Raw genomic sequence first — 22,863 nt, 5'->3', positions numbered from 1 at the left:
ATTAATTTGATCAAAAGTGACAGAAACGACATTTATAAAAATAAAAAAAAAATCAGCATATTAGAATGACTTCTGAAGGATCATATGACACTGAAGACTGGAGTAATGATGCTGAAAATTCAGCTTTGCATCACAGAAATAAATTACACTTTAAAATAGATAGTAGAAAGAATTATTGCCTGCTCTAAAAACTGTGACAACTAGCCCCAGTCTCACTTATTACACATGAAAAGAATGCAGTGTGCAGCGAGTTCATTAAATTATGTTTATTTATGGAAGTTTTCTTGTACATAGTTCACCATGCAGTCTAACAGTAACTATTTATCCACGTCACGTGACACAAACAGTAACACGACTATGAAGTAATATGACATCATTATATACCAGGGTTTGAACGTACAGTTTACATATTTACAGATGCCCATTCATCATTCTCTGCCTTGCCACACATCTGCTTTCTCACCTATCACAGGACACACGAGGGGGTGAAGCAGTGTTTAACAAAATGTAGTAACTGCAAGGCACAAAATGTTTATACATTTCTTTGTTTATCAGGGAGTAAAACGAAATCTCATCAAACTGCCATAGATCACATGCCACACAACACCACACAACCGGCATGTTGCATAGAAACTGTGGCGCTACGTCAGTCAGCTAGAGAGGAACGTGATGCCTGTTTGATAACCTCCACGTGAGTGATCTCACAGTGTGGAGACCACAACGTCACGTCTCATTGGAGGCTGATTAGGACCACATTACTGCCCTCAAATAACATGCCTCAATGTTTAGGCATGAAACAACTGAACCTGCTTACATGTTGCTAGCTGGCTAATCAGGTCTATTACAGAAGAGACTTATGTGTACTTTAGTGGTGTACTTTCAGTGTCAGATGGGGTCAGGATGGTGGAAGACTGGTGAGGTAGCTCAAGTGTGGAGCTTGAAGTGGAGGTCACCAGGAGGGCAAAGGTCACAGGTAAATAGTAAAGCAGCCAGGAGGAAGAGGATACGGGAGCAGAGGATGAAGGACTTCGATCTCTAAAGTGCCAGACTAATGGCCCATGCATTAATATCCACTTAGTTGTCCGTTCCAGACCCCCACATCACCACCCAGAGGTGGTGCGTCAGACCACAGAGAGCCTCCACTAGATCAGTCAGCGTTTACACACAGGTGTGGCGAGACTTCCAGAGAATCTCTTCAAGAAAAACACACACATTCACATAGTTAGTTAAAACTGCAGTACACACACACATCATTTTTTAAATATAATTTCCAATTATTTCTTGTAAACAGCAAAATAACCTAAATCCACCACATAATTTATATTCCTTTGCATATACAATAATATATATATATATAATTATAATTTCTGCTAAATGCATTAATATATATAAATAAAATTATCTCTCTCATATTAATATTAATCACTGATACATTTAACCTATATAATGACATATATCATATATCATCATGATTGCGTGAATATTTCTGAGCAGCAAAAGTGATAAATCTGTAAAGAAATATATTGAGGGTCGAGTGTTACCGTGTCCTATACGACTCAAAATAATAAACCACAAAGTTAACAAAATGATTCTCTACTGTTTTGAGCGAGAGCCCTTCTCGGGTGCCTTCACATGCTATCAGAAACTTCCTATTTACAACTTATTGCAAGCCTTACAAGCTTGTTGCATTCTTTTCTATTTAAAATAACAGTGGTTTGTGAATGTTGATGCTTCGCCCTAAATAATTTGATCAGGAGCATTCCCTCCTGTGACCCATGATTTGTCTGTACGTTTATTCAGAGCCCGTGAGCAATGGACTTTCATAATAATAAAAAAATGCGTTAACGCACGATAAAATAAATGTCGCCGTTAATTAATGCGTTTATGCAATAATAACACGTTAACTTGCCCAGCTCTAATAAATATATTTATATTTAATATAAATATTTGATAAACAATGTATAATAAATTTAAATGTAATTGTATAAATTATGTACTGATTTAAAATGTCTTGTTGTTTTATGTATCGATTTGTCCTCTATTCAACTATTAAGTATTTCTTGAAAAAGAATGAGTAAATTAAACTATTTCACACACACACACACACACATATATATATGATTATATAATGTATATGATCATTATAATATTATTGCAATTCAACATCCTGTGGACAATTCCATTTAAATGCACCAAGATATTATGTGTGCAATACAGCATTGCCTCTGATTAGTATGTTTGTTAGTTTGGCTCAGGTCTTCTCTGTGTCTTGTGACACTGCAGTGCATTTGACTGTGCAGTGTGAGCTGAACCCACAATGACCGCAGGGCTGACATGATAGTGTCTGTAGAGACAGATAGTTGTCTCTCTCTGCTGTTCACCGTGTCCCTGAAGCCTCGGGCGCTTGCTGAAATGTGTCCGACTCACCAACTACTAACAGTCTTCAAGATGACCTTCCCTTTGTATCATATAACTGTTATCATTTCATCATATTTGTATGTGGTGGCTACTCACCAAAACTCACATTTTATTCTAAATTTGTGCTCATTAACTGAAATGTTGCCAATTCCTAAAAACAAATTTTGCCTAGTACTAGCTCAAGTTTGTGTGTTTGCCATGTTAATTTAGATTACAACGTGTCTTATTGTTGCAGTCAGGAAATTTATTAGAGATTAAGAAAGCAACTCTGTAGGAGTTATCCATCTGCTGTATATGCATTTCATCAAGAGAAATGATTGCCGACTGACACAGGTTCATTATTTCAGCCCTGTTATGATGAGGCCACAGCAGCGACCGAGAAAGAGACGTTAAGAGAGAGAGACAGAGACAGAGAAAAATGGGAAAACAATTCCAAAGCTTACCCCATTGGATGTACGGACCACGTTATGTAATGAATGCTTTTCAAACCAATTTACTGGTAAAGGAGTCATCATGTAGAAAGTACAGTGGTCTATAATTTAAACCATAACACTGTCAGTCTAGACCAGGCATTTGTGTCATCGAGAAGTGAGCCATTGGGTTTTTATCAAGCAGAATTTCACAACCAACAATGGAAAAGCACAAAACACTAATTTTAATGCATTAATTAATAAATCATGCTAACGTGCATTATGGAGTGCACTGGAAAATGGGGTGGTTTGCAATGTAACGATTGACATCAAAAAGACCCCGCGGCTGTTTTTCAGCAGTGCGGTAGAAGTTCCCAGGAGGGAGAGGTTGTGTGTGTTGAAGCGAGTCCTATAGCACCTACCTTGACCTGAGGCCTGCCGCTGAATCTACTCCTTCCTGCAGAAGAGCTATCTGTCTGCGGACTGCTGATCTGAGCCCTGCAGCCCTCCGCAACACCACCGCTGCTCTCTGACCTTGCCAGCTGGAAGAGAGACAACCAGAGAAATGTTACATTCTTCATTTTTATTTTTTTATTTGTTAGTTTACATTACCTTTACTTTTTACATTTAATTTAATTAATTTTAATATTATAAATTAAGTTAAATTAAATTATTAAAATGTTCTTAGAATTTTATTACAGTTTATTACAGTTTTTATTACAGTTGTATTTCTTCGCCAATAAAGTTAGTAAACAAAATAGAAAAAATTATGATTGTTTGCAGATAAGTTTCACAAAAACTTCTTTCACTGGAAAAGTGTTTATAGAAATGTCAAACAAAATAATTCTTAATTTCCTAAAATGTTCTAAAAAATAGCTGTCTTTGCATATTCAATTATTGCATATTTTAACATGAAAAAATTATCACCTACATAAACAAAGTTTCACCTGTATACGTACATTTGCACTGTTGTTACATTATGTATTTGGCACTATACTCATGTATGCTGGAAATGCTTCTAAAATGTATATATATATACACACCAATAAAGTACAGTGAATTGAAACTGAAAAATTTAGAGAAAAAAGACAGACAGAAAAAAAGATAGACAGAGCAGAAAGAATCATGACTAGATTGAGTTGGGGGAGGGTGGTTAGTTATAATAGTTCCCTTTCTGTTTCACATGAAGCCATCCATTTATTTTAATTAAATCAATATATCCATATGTGTACAAACACTGAAATTCAATTGATGACTTAAGTAAAATTTATTCTGTGTTTTCAGTCTCAATGATTAGCTGGGAAAAAACGTAATTTGCCTGATATAAGGTCAAATGTAGGATTTGCAGACAGAGTTGAAAGCAAGCAGGGAGAAGTTTGCATATGAAATAGAAAACGACTTAAAAAGAACACAAATACATGCTAATTCAGTCATGAAATTAAGTAATGATCCTCGCCGCATTCTTGCTTATGAATCATAATATAATCTGACTGATTATGATTATTCTGTTCTGTAGACCTTAAAATTTTAAATCTATGCCGGCAAATCCTTCTTCCATTAGCACTTCAGGGGGAAAGCGGCGGGGAGGGGTGAGAGAATGAATAAAAATCCCCTCTTAAATATTTAGTCAATGAGATGAATTCAGCAGAAACGCACACTGCTCTCATTACAAGCAGATAGGGCACAGTGTAATGTTGAAACACACCTGTTTATGAGTCGACTTGGCTTCCTGTAGAGAGCAGTGCCCCTTCCCGACATTCTTCTGTTTCATCAACTGTGAAGCAAGAGCCCTTTCATCGCTATCAGTCTTCCTTATCAGCGGACAGTTAATTTTAGGATTAATATAAAGGCTGCCATCCTCTTTTAAAGGATTTGTAGTGGAGCAAGAGACTCTTATCTTAGTCATTACAGGGGAAATATTGGATTCAAGCATTTTAGTATCTGCAAAACATTCAACAGTATCTATCGGGGTTTCACGTGGTAAAGGATTAAGATAAGGCGCCTCATTATGGCACTCTGGCTGGCTACCAGCTACTCTTCCTTGAGAAATACCATGTGCTTTTAGGTATTCATCACAACCCGATGAAGGTTCTGGGCTTGGGAGACTGGCCGGCTCTGTTACTTTGGTGGCATGTCTAGTGGGCCGTTTGCTAATGGACATGCTGTAACAGAGAGGAGGGCCCAGGTACACTTCCTCTGAGCAGGCTTCAAAGAGCGGCTCTTCGTCATGGAGATCTGGCGTACTCGAAAGTATCGGGGTGCTGCTCTTGTCCTCTGCATATGTGCTGACCTCTCCGCAGTCGCTATCGTGCGAAGACAGTGACAGATAAGAGTAGAAGTCGCCCTTGCGCAAATGGATAAGCCGATGGGAGTGCTCGAGGACCTTATCTCTGATCTGAGATACAGACGTTGGGCTACAAACCTCCGTAGGCTGCTCTGCTTGTGCCTCTTTGGTCTTCAGGGCCACAGATGTCATGTCAATGATCTCCATCACAAAGTCATGGACACTGTCACTCTTGGGCTCTACAGAGATGAAAGCAGGGTGGTTGCAGCTCTCTGAAGAGCTTTCTTGATGGTTCTCGTGGACGTCACTCAAAAAGGTGGCGAGCTGCTTCTGTCTGCTGTGAGCGTGTGCAGCTAAGACTGAACACTCTTCTATCGGAGTTATAGATGGGGAGGGAAGGTGGGAATTGTGACATGGCAGCTCGCCTTTCAGCTGCCCTTCCAGGGAACTCAAGCTCAACTGTTCACATGACGATGGGGAGTTGGCAGCCACCATATCACTTTTGATGCCATCCGTCACATAACAGTTTTTAAATGATTCCCCTTTCTTGGTTAGCAGACCTCCCTCTTCCCTCAGCAGCTCGTCGTCTTCATCTTTCCCTTCGATGTGAGTCCTTTCGACATTGCCGTTCTCCATGTCATCCACAAAGCGGGTGATATAGCTCCTGGTAGCGTCCTTTCGGTTGCCATCCACCTCCCATTGCTTGAGGTTCTCGTTTTTAGCATTAGTGTTGGTTTCTAAGAGTTTCAGCGCAGACCGGCTGAGAAAGTTACGATCGTTGGCGGTCTTAACGGGTGACAGGATGTCTTTAGACATGGTGCCACACTGCAGTTCATCCACTAGATCTGCCTCATTTTTCTCTTTATTCTGAGATCTAGGCTTCATCCAGCTTTGCAATTCACCCTTTATATCATCCAGCCCAAGAGCAAGGGAACCTTCAATATACTCCTCCTCTGAGGTTACACTAGAGTTGTCGTCTTTAATACAGAGCTCTTCTTCGGTAAGCGTCAGAGTGGAGCTGGAGAGAAGATCACTGTCATCCTCATCGTCAGTACAGGCTGACGTGCAGGAAACGTTGACGACCATACTGATGCTTGCGTCGGTCTCGTCGGTTTGTTTACGGAAGGATGCGTTGGACTCAGCAGCCACGCAACGGTTCATTTGCACAGCCAGGTCCTCGGATGCCACAGACGAGTCCTCAGTGCTGCTCAATTCTGTCAGCGAGGCTGCCGAGCTCTCATTAATGGAGGAGGGAGCTCCAGCAGAGCGTGACCCACGCCACAGCGAGCTGCTTTGGAGCGTTACGTCAGAGACGCTACGTGTCATCTTCATTGCAAGAGGGCTTTGGATGTCCTCAAGGCGTTTTAGAAGTTCCAGAGTTCTTCTGCTGAGTTCCCCCGTGGACTCCACAGTCGATTCATTGTCCCTCAGACTTTCCTTACTCCCCACATCTTCTGCGCTCTTGCATGGAGTAAGCCAACTTTCCAGGGATGTGCTACGAGTCAGTGCCTCTTTGCTCGATGGGAATAACTCTCCTACTGCGAAAAGAGAGTCAAGGGAAGACCCCTGGGAGAGCTGTGCAAATGCCTTTTCAAGCTTTTGCTGTGAAGTCACCCTCTCTTCGTCTCCGCTCATGTTGAGATATTTGTCATTAGCCTCTTGGCTTAACCCAAAGCTGTTGGAATGAGTCTTCGCTGGCTCCTTGTGGTGTTTCCTCTTGCTTTCTCCACTATCCTCTTTCTTCTTTCTCGTGATATGCCATCGCTGGTCTCTCTGCCCAATAGTAAGACTGTCACCATATTCTGCACACTTGTTGGCACGCTCCAAAACTCTGTCTATGTCTTCATCAGAGACTCTGTCTCCATCAAGAGAATCTTCTCTGGTAGGAAGGGTGAAAGTAGCACAAACTTTCGGATCATCATTCTGGAACAGCAGGCAGCCCTCAGAGTTACCTGTGGTCTCCATGTCCCCTTCACTCACTATCCCACTTTCGCTCTCGGATCTCCTGGCTGAATCCGATAGCAGCCCCTGCTTCCCCTTCAACAGGTCTCCCAGGATGTCAGGTAAGCATTCAGCTGAGGAGAAGGAGGAATCCATGCTTTGGCGCTTCAACACTGACGGCTGGGATTTGGTTGAGGATGATTTGTGATTATACTGGGGTTGTTGGTAGAGTTCAACATATGGCAGACTGTACACCTGATAAACAGGAGAAGAAGAGCCATTTAATTCTGCCGAGCTCAAGGCTGCTTCGCACCGTGTGTCATTTGTGCATGACTCGGTGAGACTTAAATGCTCCTTTGGGGAATCAAGATTGGACTTAGATCCAGGGTTTTGCTCATCTTCACAGTCCTGTGTATCCAGATCACAGATGGTCATGTCCATCTCATCCCACTCCCAAGATTCTTCCGTCTGGCCATGGAGGTCCATGAGAGAAGACTCAATGAGATTTTCAGGGACCTGTAATGGACAGAAGAAAATACTTCAGAGGCATATAAATACTTGGTTGGACTTTCAATTAAGTTAATCTATGACAAATACATTTTTGCTTAGATAGGGCATAATTACACAAATTGCTTTGCTTCTTGTTCAAGCAGGAAGGGTTTATTTATATGATCCTCTTTATCTCATTACTCTAATAAACTGGCAAATCTAACACTTGCTTTGTATTTCATATATCCCATACAAAGAATTTTTATTTGATTTCTGTTTATTCTCTTTCTGCTGATGAGGAAAATACTAATGCACTGGCTTGGATCGGTGCATGATAAAAACCCTCATCTGTGAGAACAATCAATCAGTCTAATCAAATAAGAATAATTTTAGTTAGCTGCCTCAGCTAACGTTTGTACCCCGACTGCAGCAGATAGATTAATTATAACCTTTAGCTATGCCATTAAAAAAGTCATTTTACCATTTTGTGGAAGGTTAAACAAGACTTACTAGCATGGCCTTAGATTTTTGACTGAATAGCGGGCACAGTGTCTGCTACTCTATTCAACTTTAAAGAGAAATCATGTAATAACTCGACAGTGTCAACTAAAGCTCTTTTAAAAACCTTTTTTCCCCTTGTAACACTCACTCTTTCACTGGCTTACCACTACCTTAAGAGCAGGTTAACGTTAACTTAAAAAACATTGTCTTTCATTGACCTTCAGAATTCATGATATTAAAAAAGAGGAAAGAAAGAAAAGAAAAGAAAATCATCCTACAAGATTTTTTATTTTTTATTTTTTTAGACACCAGACTTGTTGTGAGCAAGGCCTCCTGAAGCATTCAACAGTCAGCTATTTCATCATCTCACAAAGTGTACTGTATTCACAAAAACAAACTCTTCCTATTATTATTCTTTTCCTTTCTTCTGCACCCGCTGAAAAGTGAAATTGCACTTCAGCCCCACAAGGTCATGCTGAGCAAGGGGCCAGTAATTTGTCTTCTCTGTGTAAGAGAGTGGACGCTCACAAACAGGTTTTCTGCGTGAATCATGCAGCCTCCCCAGAGCCCTGCTGCTACCATGCAGGAATGCACAACATCTACATGACAAAAGGCAAAGTCTAGCCCTTGGCCCGCTCCCCCATTTAACACGCACTGTAACGGTCCCACACATACAATAAGAGACTAGTTAAGGGTTCCGTTTTCAGGATGGGAAGTCTTTTTATATTGCAGTGAACACAGTATGTGCACATGTTATGTCGTTTAAGAGACTACTTCCTCCCTTTCAGTGCAGGATGGGGACACAGGATCAAGTTATTTCATTGCTACAGGTTACTCAATATACATTGAGAACAGTCAGTTATTTCTGGCAGCGCCTGTAATCGATTGAGTTCACAGTACAGTGAGTATCTGGGGAGCGCATCTAGCCACTGTCCTCTTACTATGTGTATTCAAGAATAATATGTGGCCACTTTCCCTGCCTTATATATCATTCTTATTGCACTGTTACAGAGGTGCTGCACTTTATTATTGGAACTAGAGTAGATCTGCTTTACAAAATGTCCTGGGCAGCTTTCTTTGAGCAGACAAACATATAAGGTGATCTATGAAATGCCTATTCAATGGGTTCAATAAAATATGTATAAGAACATTTATTTTTACAATTATAATGGGTACATTAGGAAGCAGCATCTCCTTGCTGACATAATTAAATTGGTTGTTAAAAATAAAGATATTTTTATACAAAATACTAAAGAACTGCATCAAGGAATTGATACATGCACATTGCTGCATTAAACATCCAACATTGTAAGGTCTAGGTGTCAACAGCGTAGCATACTACTTTTCAATCATTACCTTCAGTAAGTTTGCAAACAAAAAACAACAAAAAAGGGACATTTTTAGTCAATTTAGAAATCATTGCATACTGTTCACAAACTGGGGTGAATTCACTAAACAGTTATGCCCCTTTATACTATCAGCACTGTTACATTTGAATTACACAATTCACTCATAGAATGTAAAAAATTTTAGCATTATGGAAAATAGGAGGTAAACAATTTGTTTAATTAAAAGAGGTGTTTGTGTATATTTGCGAGATGGGAAATTGCATCATGCAAATAGTATTTTTTGAGCTTGTTTGCATCAATTTGCATAATTCCTTTAGTGAATTAGGTGCTAAATAATGCAAACAGAGCACACAACTACTTAAAAAAAGAATACAGTACACAGAGTGCTGTAAACAGTATGCTAGTATGCCACTCCACCACAAACACAACTAAACCGCCCATAGTGTGGACAACACTACCTGTGCATGCACCACCCTGTTTATATTCACGACGTACAGTATGTTATCTTGTTTACTTGTAACTGTAGTGTAAAGCATATGTGACCTGGTGTCTGCCCAGCGAGCGATTAAGTCTGGTCTGCCACTGAAGGACCTGCATGACGATGGCCTCCCAACGTCTCTCCAGGTTGACCTGCAGCAGCTGCAGCGACTGGCGCTCTGCCTCTGAGCTCTGATGTTCAGGCCCATCCAGCAGCCTCTGACAGAGCCTCAGCACGGAGGAGATGCCCTTCCGTCTGCCCCGCACCTCCATACACAGAGCCTGCAGAGACAGGAGCAGGTCAGTCCTCTCATGCACTCATAGACTGGTGTTAGTAAAAGGGTTCAACATCCCTGTCATCAGGGTTCAGGGTAATTTTTTTTATGAAAGAAAGTTTTACTCTGACTTCTCTCTAAAAGCATAACTTTGAAACTGCAGATTGCCAAGCTACTAATAATTTAAAGAGGTTGAAACTAAAGTCAAATTAGAACAAACCCAAATCATGAAACTAGACTCCCTAAATGACTGAAATGAAAATAAAAAAACATTGATTAATAGCTGTATTACAAAAAAAATAAAAAAATAAAATGAAACTAAGAGAACTTACTGATAGAAATAAATACAAAAAAAAAACCCTTCATCAAATGCTGTTTAAAAAATAAGTAAGACTAAGAAATACTCTGATTGATAGAAATTAATACAAAAATAATTTTCATGAAAGAAACCTTAATGATAAAACTAAAAACACACTGATATCCATGAATGCACAAAATAAACATTGATAAAATGCTGTATTTAAAAACCTAAATAATAAATCTAAAACAGTGCTAGAGATGAATACATAAAAAAAAGTAAAACAAGAAAAAAAGAGAAAAACTTAGATAAAAGTAAGTTTTGCTACAAAATTACCAAATTAATGCTGTGCAGGGACTTCTGGAAAAACTTGATTCGATCCATTGCTATTTTTATAGCCGGTTCATTGACACAAATGAAACTATTTGTTTGTGTAAAATTTTAAAAAAAAATTTAATATCATTTTTTATTTATTCTCTTTGAAACTAATGATACAGATATTCACTTTAAAAATATATTTTAATATTACTGAATACTTAAAAAGAGAATGCAGAATGCTACTCGGGGACTTCTAGTTATTTTACTAACTTTTATTAAAAAGAATCAAACAAATAGAAATAAATCACTAAAATGAATCAGACTTTCCAGAGTTACTTTAAAAATGGAAAGAGACACCTTCTATAACAGTTACATATAGGGTGACCATATGCGCCGTTCATACGGGACATGTCCCGGCCAGGATTTTATTATTGCCTAAAACATCCAGAGCAGTTTGACCAATAACATGCAGGTATTGTACATAATCGACCAATCGTGGGCTGCGTGTGAGAAGGTGAGATCTAGAATAAGACTTGTTATAAGGTCTAATATACAATACAAAGTAACGAAAATAGTGAGAAACACGACACCTGTTGCCACACAAAAAAGCTGAGCTACAAAAAATATAGTACAGTCTATAAAAATGACTTTTAATGAACTATTCATTTGCCCCAACTGCAACACAGGGTTTATTGCGATCCATGCATGTGAACTCACTGCACCTCAGAGCCACTCAGAGTTTCCGTGGTATGAATGAACATAGTGAATGAAAAGAGAGAGACAGATGGAATCACATTGAGAGAGAAAGAGACTCCTGTGCGCTTGCCGAGGTCTCCACAACAATTCAGCATGTCAGAAGCGTGTAAATCACATCCCCCTCTCCCCATAAACACGACAGAATTAAATATTTAAAGGCCAAAGCTGCACGCGCATGCTTCAGTGTCCAGCTATGAAACTTGTTTAATGAAACCGCCAGAGCATATAGACTGTCCCAAAGAAAGACCACATACACACATTTTGGAGGTGCTGAATGTATTCTGACACTCTGTAACCTGCACCAAAACCCCCTTTAAATATGCAACGACAGCTCTGCGAAGAGACGGTGCTACTCCATGTGCGTTATGGGACGAAAACATTCAGACAACAATTTATGCAAATCCGGCCAGCCCCGAAAAGCACTGCCTTACATTTTCTGTACATTTTTCAATAAATATTAAACACCATTATATTTCACCATTACATTTAAATTGGATTTTATTTTTCCTGGAGTGCTTCGCTCCTCTGTTTTAGCATAGTTCCCTCTCCCGTGTCTTTTTTTTTTAAACAGGTAATGAGACTGTAAAATGCAATGGCAGCATGCTGGAGAGAAGGCAGAGGAGCGGACACGCTGATAGAGTTATCATGCACAAAAGTTAAAACTTTGACATATAGAAACGTGTGAGGTGATGGAAAACTGGCCCTCAAATGGGCACTATTTTTTAATGACGTACAGTGTCTGGGAAATGTAGTGGCCTCTGTACTGGTACTCTTAAAGACAAATGCAAATATTTTACGGCAAAATAGCTAATTTCAGTCAAAGTTAGACTTTTAGATGTCGTTCAGCCTCTAGTATCAGGTTACAATATTTGCACAAAAAACTTATTTTTTTTTTAAACAATTAAATGGGGGTGGGAGGCAGTGGGCCCTGGTGCCTCATTCCAATATCAAAACACCAAGAGAGGAAGACAGTACAGCATATTGTGAAAGAAAAGTCAAATGAATGAGAAGGGTCTCAATTGTTTCTCCTAGACAACAATGAGATCAAATAGATCTCAGTCAGGTGCAGACATCTTCATACAAACGCAAAGTTTCTCATCAAATTCTCTCAAAAATCAATGACCTGAACTCAAGACACTTACGCACTTAAAGTGGGGGTGAAATGCTCGTTTTCACTCAATATCCTGTTAATCTTGAGTACCTATAGAGTAGTACTGCATCCTTCATAACTCCAGAAAGTCTTTAGTTTTATTATATTCATAAGAGAAAGATAGTCTGTACCGATTTTTCCCGGAAAAACACGACCGGCTGGAGGCGTGACGTGTGGGCGGAGCTAAAGAATCACGAGCGCAAGTAGGCTTTTGCGTTGAGAGCGTCTGGAAGCTGTGACATTACCGTGAGGAAAAAAACATCCAAAACAAACCATGGCTAACAGTCAGATCCAGCGTATATTTATGATCCAGAATCAGATCCAGAGGCTGAAATTTAACAAGAGCAGCATCAGCAACAACGTCTCTATGTGGTATGTACTGAAACTGTATATATTTGCTTAGCGGTTTTGGAAAATGAATAAAGTTCCACTTTATGTCGTCTTTTTTTTTAAGCTGTACATGTGGAAAGTGCAGTTTGATGACAACATGGCATGTTGTTTACTTGATGTGCTTACACGCTGATAGCTAAGTTAACAACACAGAGATATTTGAAGCAGTTTTACTCACCGCATGTGGTTCCAACACACGATCGTGACCCTTTTTCGTTGGGACTGCATTATCCTTAAGAAATAAACGATGTGCAAATCCGGCGTCAAACTGGACCTTGTTTGTAAAACAAGCATCTTCGAAATGCAGGGAACAAACACAAACACTTGTACAACTCCGTTGATGCTCTGTAAAAATAAACTCCATCCACTGGTCCCTTAATGCTGTTTCTCTTTTGGTAATCTGTGCAGGGTTGTCTTGCCCTGGCAACCAAAAACACACTCCTTTTGTGACATTTCGTGACGCTCTCGCTCTAATCAGTGAGTCTGTGCTCAGCCTCTCAGTTGCGCTGCTATACGGGAGCGCGCGCTCTTCCGGCAGAAGTGCCTCAGGACCCATATAAGGAAATTCCGCTCCATTTAACGTCACACAGAGCCATACTCGAAAAAAACTTTCCGAAACTTGTGACAAACCGGAAGAGGTTTTTTTGGAACAAAAATACTCCTTCAAACGTACAACTTAATTTTTGAAACTTTGTCTATGTTTAGCATGGGAATTTAACAGTGTAAAAAACTCAGTATGCATGAAATAGCATTTCACCCCCCTTTAAGCAATTTCAAATAACCAACAATTAGACCAATAAACTACAGACCTTGCAGAAGAATTGCTTTTTCATATCAGCATTGTTACCATGAACAAAAACTAAAATGGATATTGAATAATTTGGAAAAATAATTACTAATTGAAAATATATTTCCATGCCAAAATAAATCAGAATGTAATTAACTAACATCATTAATAATTGTAGACAATAGATTTTGATACAAATCAACACATGAACTCTGGTGGCTTAGAAAGTATAAAAATTACATTTAATAAAAACTAAATAAACTGAAACTAACAATAGCTAGGTTTCCATCCAAAGTTGTGAATTTAACTTATGCGCAAAATTGTAATATCGTACAAAACATTTGTGAACAAGCACCTTTTCCATCAAACGTATCAAGGTGAACAAAATCATCACTTCCTGATAAACTGGAATTATGCATCACTAAGAAAAGCAGAAGAAGCTACTGAATATAATAATTTTTTTACTTGCACCTCAGAATGAGCAGACGGAACACAATGAATGCAGTTATTGCTTTCGGAGGTGGATGCTGCTGTATGGGAACGCTGTCTTTTAACAGTTCTGGGGCGCAATTAAATATAAATAATTTGATGACAGACTTTGCTCTGGCATTTCTGAATGACCATATAACAACACTTCAGATGCTGTGGAACAAGATTTGTCTGCTGGTTAGTCAGGATTTACCGTCCCATAGCGCAAAGTCACATTACTTTATTGATGTGCTTGGAGGAATTTATTCGCAAAATTCATTTCCATCTCCGATTATTCGCAGTAACACTTTTTCGCACAAGTCAAAAACCACCTTAAGCGAGTGTAAAAACTTTTTTGAGAAGTAAGGCATTTTTATTCAAAATTCAGCATTTCCATCACTCGATTCTGATGCGATACTTCAAAATGTGCATAAAAGCTAGCTGATGGTAACTTATGACACAGTGAAAACGAAAGAATAAAAATCAACAAAGAAATAAAAAGCTATGTTAAAAATTCCAAACTACAATAATACTGAATTTTTGGAAGTCCACTTCACATTTAGTCTCAGCCTCAGTCGTCACACCCACTGATTGTTGGCTGAACGTCTGATGCATACGGCACACAAAAGTGGAAACACTTCAGGTGTTTTGAAGTCATCATCAGATGAATTATACAGGATTTCCAGGAGACGTGTGTGTCGTGTTCTTTAATGTTTCGCCTAGAAACAAGTTGAAAATGAGCCTATTAAAAAAAAAAAAAAAAAACTGGAGTGTTCCTTAATTCGTCGGAGAGCTTTACACACTGTTATTGTGGCGGCATTTCCACGCCCTGAAACGTGATGCTAAATGAGACGAATTGTGATTGGTTGTTTAACATGTCCATCAAAAGACCTCAGGGGCGGGCCTTGGCCAAAGAAAGCTGCCATGGATTCCAGACCTTCTGCCGTCAGTGTGCAGGTCTGTCTACGCACAACTTCACACTGTGCTTCAGAACTGGGCAATAAAAAAAATGGCCTCTGGGGAGTATTTTGTGAAACAAAACATAAAAAGCTACCCTTCAGCTGTCCATCCACTGTTAGAACATACAAGATTGCAGACCCATCATCTATCAGGTGTTTTTTAATAAAGCTATCAGAGGATCAGCCGCCTGGCATCATTCTTAGGTGCTAACACAATCTCCAGAACGGCAGTGAGACTATTCTCGCGTCTCACTCCCCTGGCTGTTATCGCGTGGCTAAATCCATCTGGTGTACAGTATTAATCTACAGGTCTCTTGCTATCAGAGTCTGTAATCACACCTGAGGCGGAGAGCCGAGCCGTGAAGATGCATGTGTATAACACAGACCTCCCAAGAGTGTTCCTCCAAAAAACTGCTTATCTCTTTATTCAGCACAAAATGAGAACAGACCGTGCCTCCTTCCAGACGCAGCCTAAAGCCTTTAAACTCCAATTCCCCATCTCTCCCTCCCACATAATTTCATTAAAACCTAAGCCTTATGATATTCTGACATTTTTTTGGGGTGCGACTTAAGCATGAGAAGAGTTTAAATGACGCATGCACCAGTGCTGACGCGCTTTCGGGAGGATTGAAAAAAGCCAGACGACAGACTCTGCTCTTTTGTTTTTGGGGGTATTTGTTTCCCGTTCTCCGATGGGAAAACGAGCGCACACTTCATCTCGCTCTTTACAGCCACTGCAATTTTAACATTTTCAATTAATCTCGGCCAGATTGAGGAGCGGAGCCCCAAATCTCTGACAGTGACCCAGTGGATATTCAATCAATTACCATTCATTAGAAATCTCTGATTAATTCTATTTGTTGATTAAGTCAATTAAAACCACAAGCACTTGTTATCGCAAATGAGTATAACGAATTCATGTTGGCCATTTGTTCCCAGATACGTCCCCTCGGCTCGACTGGCTCGAGTTTCATCAACGGCTGTCAGTCGATGCCTCGTTCCCGCGACACGCTAATAGAGAGAAATTGTACCGCAGTGAGCAGATAGACAATAAAAGCAAACCTAACCAACTGAAATTCGATGTCAGCAGACTGACGCTAGTCATATAATACAGGGAAAAAAGTTCACGATGAAGGATCCTGTTTTGCATTCTACTTGACGTGTTTGTTATTTCAAATATGTCTAAATTAACCAAGTCTGAAATGCACTGGTTTGAGTCGCGCTGTCAGTGACCTTCCACAAAGCTTGTTGTTAAAGAATGCTTATTTTTAATTATTTTCCTCCTTTAAGATAGAAAACTGACAGTGTTTCAAAATGAGACTAATGTGTTACGAACGGCAGACGTCATCTTTACCGCGCTAAAGCAAACAAATGGCAGCAAAGTGATAACGCTGCTATCAATGGGGACATTTTCTCATTAGCGCCTGTAAATGAAAGCAAGCGGCATGGACGTATAATGAAAAATACGACTCTATGCATGCAAGTGTGTGTGTGTGGCCAGTCGATTGTGTGTAATGAACAGGCCTGTCACCTGTCTGCTCCCCATTACTCGCTGATGAGACGCTAACTCTGCATTTGCCGTTCTCGCACACCCGTCCCAAAACTGACTTAATGCGGTTAGCACTTGCCAAAGAACAGGAGTTCCTTATTTCACATCATGGAGAAAGTATTGATATTATATCTGCGCCATCACATTCAATCAGCTGGACGGGGCCCGGAGGATGAGGCCCCGGGGCCCCACGCTGCGATGAGCTGATCAAAGATGCCGGCGAAAGATGTGGAGATGGACTCAAACGCTGCTGCAGATATTCGGTCTGGCTTCCATTTAGTCTAATTCTCCAATGAAATTCCTTTAATAGGAACGTGGTTTGGAATTGGAGGTGTTTTTGAAAAGGCTCCCAGTGCTGCTTGAAATGACACAGCGATCTCTAAAACAGGTGACTTTTCTACGCCGAGTATACAATAACTATGGCACAATCCATTTTTAACAACATTTTAATTGAATCAATTTTCATTACTTTTAGATATTTAAATTAGTATATTTATTATACATATTTCTCTCACCTGCACTTACCATATTGAATGAATTTCCCTAAGGAACTATTCGCAGTGAAAGGATGGATAAGAATAGTTCTTTAGGAAAATTCGTTCAAATTTGTGGAAGCAAGTGAGATAATTGTTTATAATAAATACCTAAATATTGTTCAATATTATTATAATTTAAAATAACTGTTAAAACAGTCTATTAAAACATATTTCTATGTAATTTAATTTCTGTGATTCAAAGCTGAATTTTCAGCATCATTACTCCAGTCTTCAGTGTCACATGATCCTTCATTGTAATATGCTTGAAATAGAGATCTTTAGTAAAATTATAAATATCTTTACTGCCACTTTTGATAAATGTAATGCATTTTTGCTGAATAGAAGTACTGATTTCTTCTTTTTTGAACAGTAGTTAAAAGCCCACCTTATGTACAATAAATCAGATATAAGCATGCATAACGTTCCGGCCTTAAACGCCATCTAGGTATGAATCTCACTAGCTTTTGAAACAGAGCTTCTATTTATAGATATAACAAATCTGCAGATTTCCAGCTCGGGATACAACAGTTTCTGTAGGTAAAACAATTGTTAACTAATGACTGAAGCTGGCATACGGTTCCCATCATCTCTCTTCTCCCTGACAGGAAATATCCAACCCTGGGGTTTTAATATCATGAAGGCACACTATTAAAGGGAAGACAGTTATTAATGAAAGAAGTGAAATTGGCAGCCAACCACTCTGAACCGTCTGACCAGAGAAGGTTAAGATACAATAGAGTCTAATTTTAAACGTCTCCACTACCCCCTAGCAAGTAAAGAACTTAATGCTTTTTATTCAGTGGAAGATGGACATTTTTATGATGACATTTTAAAGGGTGACCATACCTGTTTCTCATAACGATGTGTCTCACTATCTCTCCTTTTACACATATTTTAGGCTTTTATTGGCATCAGGGATCTACACTGAACAGACACACATTCCAGCAGCTCGAGCCGGACATGGACACGAGACAGAACATGACTAAACCAAAAAAACTCGCTGTCACACACATGCTACTGGTTTATAATAATAATAATTATTCTTCCTTTTTAGTGCAATGACAGTCCATATAAATCATACTTACAAATATTTACAATCATCATATTATTATTTTCTCCAGACTGTCCCTGAGAAATCAATGGGAGCCTTTTGGGCTGCGTGTCATTTGATCAAAAGAGAAAGCCAGCCTTATTTCCCCTCCTGATCATTTACCCTGTGTATATTCAAAGCTTTCCTCACTTATGTTTGTCACTCAGCAGGTGGATGTAATCAGCCTCGCTACCTGTGTTTTGACACGTCTTGATTAATACTCCAAGCTGTTTCTCGGGATTTTAACTCATATAATTATTTCATATAGATTTTCAGTCAGGGGATTTGATGTGTGCTTTTTGCCCTGCATTTATTAAAGGAGCACGGCTCAAATGAAGCAGGGTTTTTTTTTAGAGACCGCTCTGCAGTTTGACTAAGCAGTTTCATTTCTGTGTACATCCTAAACACTACCTGACATGATGCGGTCATGTACTCTAGTTTAAGCATGTATTACACTGCAAAGTCTAAAAGTGTTACAACAGTTTATGATGGTTAATGAACAGCTGCAGGCTTACAGGTGTTATGCTAGATGCTGATCATTTGTGGTTGACCAATATGAGTCCTAACCTGTAGTAAAACAGGCCAGCAGTCCATAGTATTCGCTAAGATGACAAACTCTAGATAGAAAGCTCTAGATAGAGACACAACTCTTCATACCCACCCTGAAGTGCTGCAGCTGTTTGGTGGCCTGCGGGTCGTGTTGTGGGTCATCAGCGTCTTGAGTGCCGCTCTCACATTGTTGTGCGTCTGGTCTGAGATTCAGATTGAAGATGAAGAGCTCAGTGTCTCTCAGCCAGCTCTTTAACTCCTTTATCCGGCTCTCCAGCTGGGTTACCATTCTACTGGTGTCTGGAGACAGAAGTTCACGCTGACTCTGCTGGCCCACACTGGGCTCCACATGCTCCGCCAGGATTTTCTGATTGGACACAAACAGTGATGTCACACAAGAGTCCATAAAGACAAACAAAAAACAAACATGACTGGTTATCCCAATTAACCATAGTTTTACTATAGTCACACTGTCAAGAAACTGTCAAGAAAATAGCATTTGGATTAAAGGGGTCTTTAAAAAAAAATTATAAAAAACGGTATGATACCAAAAAAATTATAATAATAATATTTAATATAATAAAGATTATTTAAATATTAAATGTCACAAAACATATAAAAATATAAAAAGCACAAAACAATGAAATAATAAAAATAATAAAAATAAAAAAAAACAATTAAACAAAAAATATTAAATTAGATATATTTACAATACAAATTAAAAATATGAAAAACAATAAAACAAAAAAAAGAATAAAAAAATGTAAACAAAATAAAATAAAAACATAATACAATACAATAACATTTAAATAAAATAGTAAATAATAAGATCTTATTAGTAATGTTAGAGTGCTTACAACTATTTACAGCTTTTATAGAAATCACTGTCACATTTACATATTCATGGCTTTGAGGTCCATGATTGTATGGTCTTTTCACAAACGCATTTAAACTTTGATGAATATTCATACAGTAAATGCTGACCCACAAAACAGACAAACAAATTAAAGACAAAATGCATTCGTGCACAAGGCTTACTGAAATGTATGAGACTGCTTTACACGTGAACAGCGATTAACCCCTATTATTTGTGTTTAATTAAGAAGTGTGATGTGGTGATGACTGCCATTTCCACACGGCTGCTGTACACCTGAAGTGTCTGATAACAGGCTGTTTCATCTGATGAGACTGAAGGGGTTAAAATCTCATCGCACACAAAGTGGCATTTTAGAGCAACATTCAAATGTTTGTTGAATAGCAAACAATCAGCCGCAAAAAAACACACCGATGATTTCAGAAATGGGCTCTGCTGAACAATTTTCCCCGAGTGACAGCAAGAGAAGCGAGAACCATGCTGAGCTGCAGTCTGCCTCTGCACGAGTGTGTGTGTTTGTGCGCCACTTTTCTTTGTGTGTATTTCCACCTGCCTGGCAAATGCGCTTTTTAGAGACAGGTTGAACCTTGTATACTGAGATGGCAATTGCAGACACAATACACGCCATTATCCAATTAATACACACACTGGCTGCTGTAATTGTCCTTTCCTTTATGTGATCCGTGTGTTGAGAAGCTGGAATGGAAACAGATGTGATTATGACACGGCAATGAAGTGGCTATTTCAGCATGTGGCATCAATTAAGTTCTCAGGGTTTGGCCACACACATCCAGCCTGAGCTTCTCTTTATTAACACATCTGTGTTCCTCCCCTGTCAGCACAGTGTTAATAGCAAAGAAAACGTAGGGTTAGATTCAGTGACAGAGGACATTTTAGCTTTAATGTGAAAATGGCCGAAAACAAATATTGAGGTTATCTGCTGGGCCAACTGAGGCACAATCAGACCTCATAGTGATTTTATCAGACATTAGAGGTCACAGGGTATGAAAATGTGTTGTTTTTGACACAAAGCAGGATAATGGTTTTTTACAGAGGCATTTATACCATTCAATTAGCTCCTGGTGGATAAAATCACACCCCGCATTACTGCTCAGTTTGCATTTTTATTATTATTATTTTTATTTTTTGTTGGAAAGAAATTACTTTTATTCAGCAAGGATGCTTTAGACCAATCAAAAGTGACATTTATGTTAAAAAAGACAACTATTTTAAATAAATGTTATTAATAGAATCCTGAAAAAAAGTTGTTTCTTGAGCAGTCATTTCTGAAGGATTTTATGTGATACTAAAGACTGGAGTAATTTGCCATCACAGGAATAAATTACATTTTAATATATTAAAATAGAAAACAGTTAGAGTTAGTAATAGCCACAATATTGTATGTTTGATCAAATAAATGCAGACTTGGTGAGAATGGGATTCATAATAATAAATAATAATAATAATAATCTTACATTAGTGTACATTTTGTCTGTTAAATGTCTTGCTTAACTTTAAAATACATAGTTTTTTGGAATGGGTAAAATGGATTGCGAATGCTGTTTTATGTTGACTTTACTGCTTTAGACAATATTCTAATGTAATGGAAAACCAGGATTTTTTCATACTTATTTAAACTGCTTACTGAATTACTTCAACAGACATACATAAAACAAATATCAAACTTGGGAAACAAATTAGGAAAACTATGGAATAAGTAGACATACTTATTCCATACCCTTGGAAAGAGCCCTAATGAATGACATCATAAATACAAATAGCGATGAATAAAGTTGTTACAAAAGTGTGTAACACAACCTATTTAATTCAATCAACCCACAAAAGTCAGTGGACAGAGAGCAGAATCTCTCTTCTGTCGCTGTTTATCCCTTTCTCTTTCTATTTCTCTGTCCTTACCACTCATCTGAATACAGATGATTTGACGGGCATCATTGGAATCCAGATACAGCCATTGTTTTCTCTGAGTAACAAATGTCTCGGTGGGAAGTGAAGTCAATGCCCTTGGAGGGTCACGCGGCACAAAAACAGGAATTTATTGCCACTTTATTTTGTTCGGGAACAGTTTGCAATCATAAATTCTTCATAAGCAGTATACTTCAGAGAATGGTCTGTCTTCATAAATATATACGACAGGGGACATCAATTTCATTTAATTCACAATTTGTGTCAGCACAGCAGATGCCAATGGCTGACTTGATAGGCTTGTTTAATATGCAATTGAGACGGCATAATGCGCGGTGCAGGGAGCAGCGGCGCTCAGACTGAACTCTCCGCACCGCTGACGCTTTATTCCTGTCGCACGTGCCCTAACCAGACGCCACTCATCGCACACGCTCACGCCAGTCAGAAAGTTTGCCGTGGCCAAGCGCCGGTGAATATTCCTTTTCTGGATAGTTCTAATTAATGCTTGATTGCGACAGGGAGGGAAGAAGTGAGTTGTTTGACACTTCGAAACTCTCCGTATAAATTCATGTTTCAGATCAAAGGCTGTTATGCTAATCTAGAGGAGCACTGCAGATGCAGATCCACGTGGGTGTATGTGTTTACTCTTTATTAGTGAAGATCAATTATTTAGCATCATAGCACTGTGAAGAGCTGTGAAACTAGAAACAGTAAAACTTGTGATTGTCTTGCTGGAAAATGCTGCTAAAAGTAGATTCTGATGAAGAAGCTGGTTATTTATGATCAGTAGATGGTCTAAGCTAGTTAAGGAGGTTAATCAGTGTTACTACGAGTCATTTAGAGCTCGTGGTATAAAGATTTTAGTAATGTTTTTGAAAGAAGACTGATATTCCCGAAGGCTGTAATTATTTGAAAAAAAAAAAAAAAAAAAATATATATATATATATATATATATATATATAGTAAAATTGTAACATTGTGAAAACCATGATGTATTCTTTGATGAGCTTTTCAACTTGACCATTTCGGTGCATTTTTAGCACTCAGACAGATATGTTCTATGCATATTGTT

The 22,863-nt window shown here is 38.8% G+C and overlaps 1 protein-coding gene across 2 annotated transcripts in view; it reads right to left on the bottom strand.

The window, feature by feature from the left end:
- Positions 1 to 251: 251 nt before the first annotated feature.
- LOC113060906 (A-kinase anchor protein 6-like) overlaps positions 252 to 22,863 on the bottom strand; it is a 119,562-nt gene continuing 96,950 nt past the window's right edge. For both annotated transcript variants that reach the window (XM_026230166.1, XM_026230165.1), the window contains exons 11-15: positions 19,107 to 19,361; positions 9,936 to 10,151; positions 4,534 to 7,569; positions 3,251 to 3,370; positions 252 to 1,193 (exon numbers count right to left, since the gene is read on the bottom strand). In XM_026230166.1, the coding sequence (XP_026085951.1) occupies positions 1,152 to 1,193; positions 3,251 to 3,370; positions 4,534 to 7,569; positions 9,936 to 10,151; positions 19,107 to 19,361 (3,669 nt within the window). In that variant the 3' untranslated portion in view covers positions 252 to 1,151. The remainder of the gene's footprint in view (positions 1,194 to 3,250; positions 3,371 to 4,533; positions 7,570 to 9,935; positions 10,152 to 19,106; positions 19,362 to 22,863) is intronic.

Source organism: Carassius auratus, chromosome 42 (genome assembly GCF_003368295.1).
Source record: "Carassius auratus strain Wakin chromosome 42, ASM336829v1, whole genome shotgun sequence".
Lineage (NCBI taxonomy): Eukaryota > Metazoa > Chordata > Actinopteri > Cypriniformes > Cyprinidae > Carassius > Carassius auratus.
The sequence above is the reverse complement of the archived record's forward strand: the minus strand, read 5'-3'. Positions and strand labels throughout refer to the sequence as shown.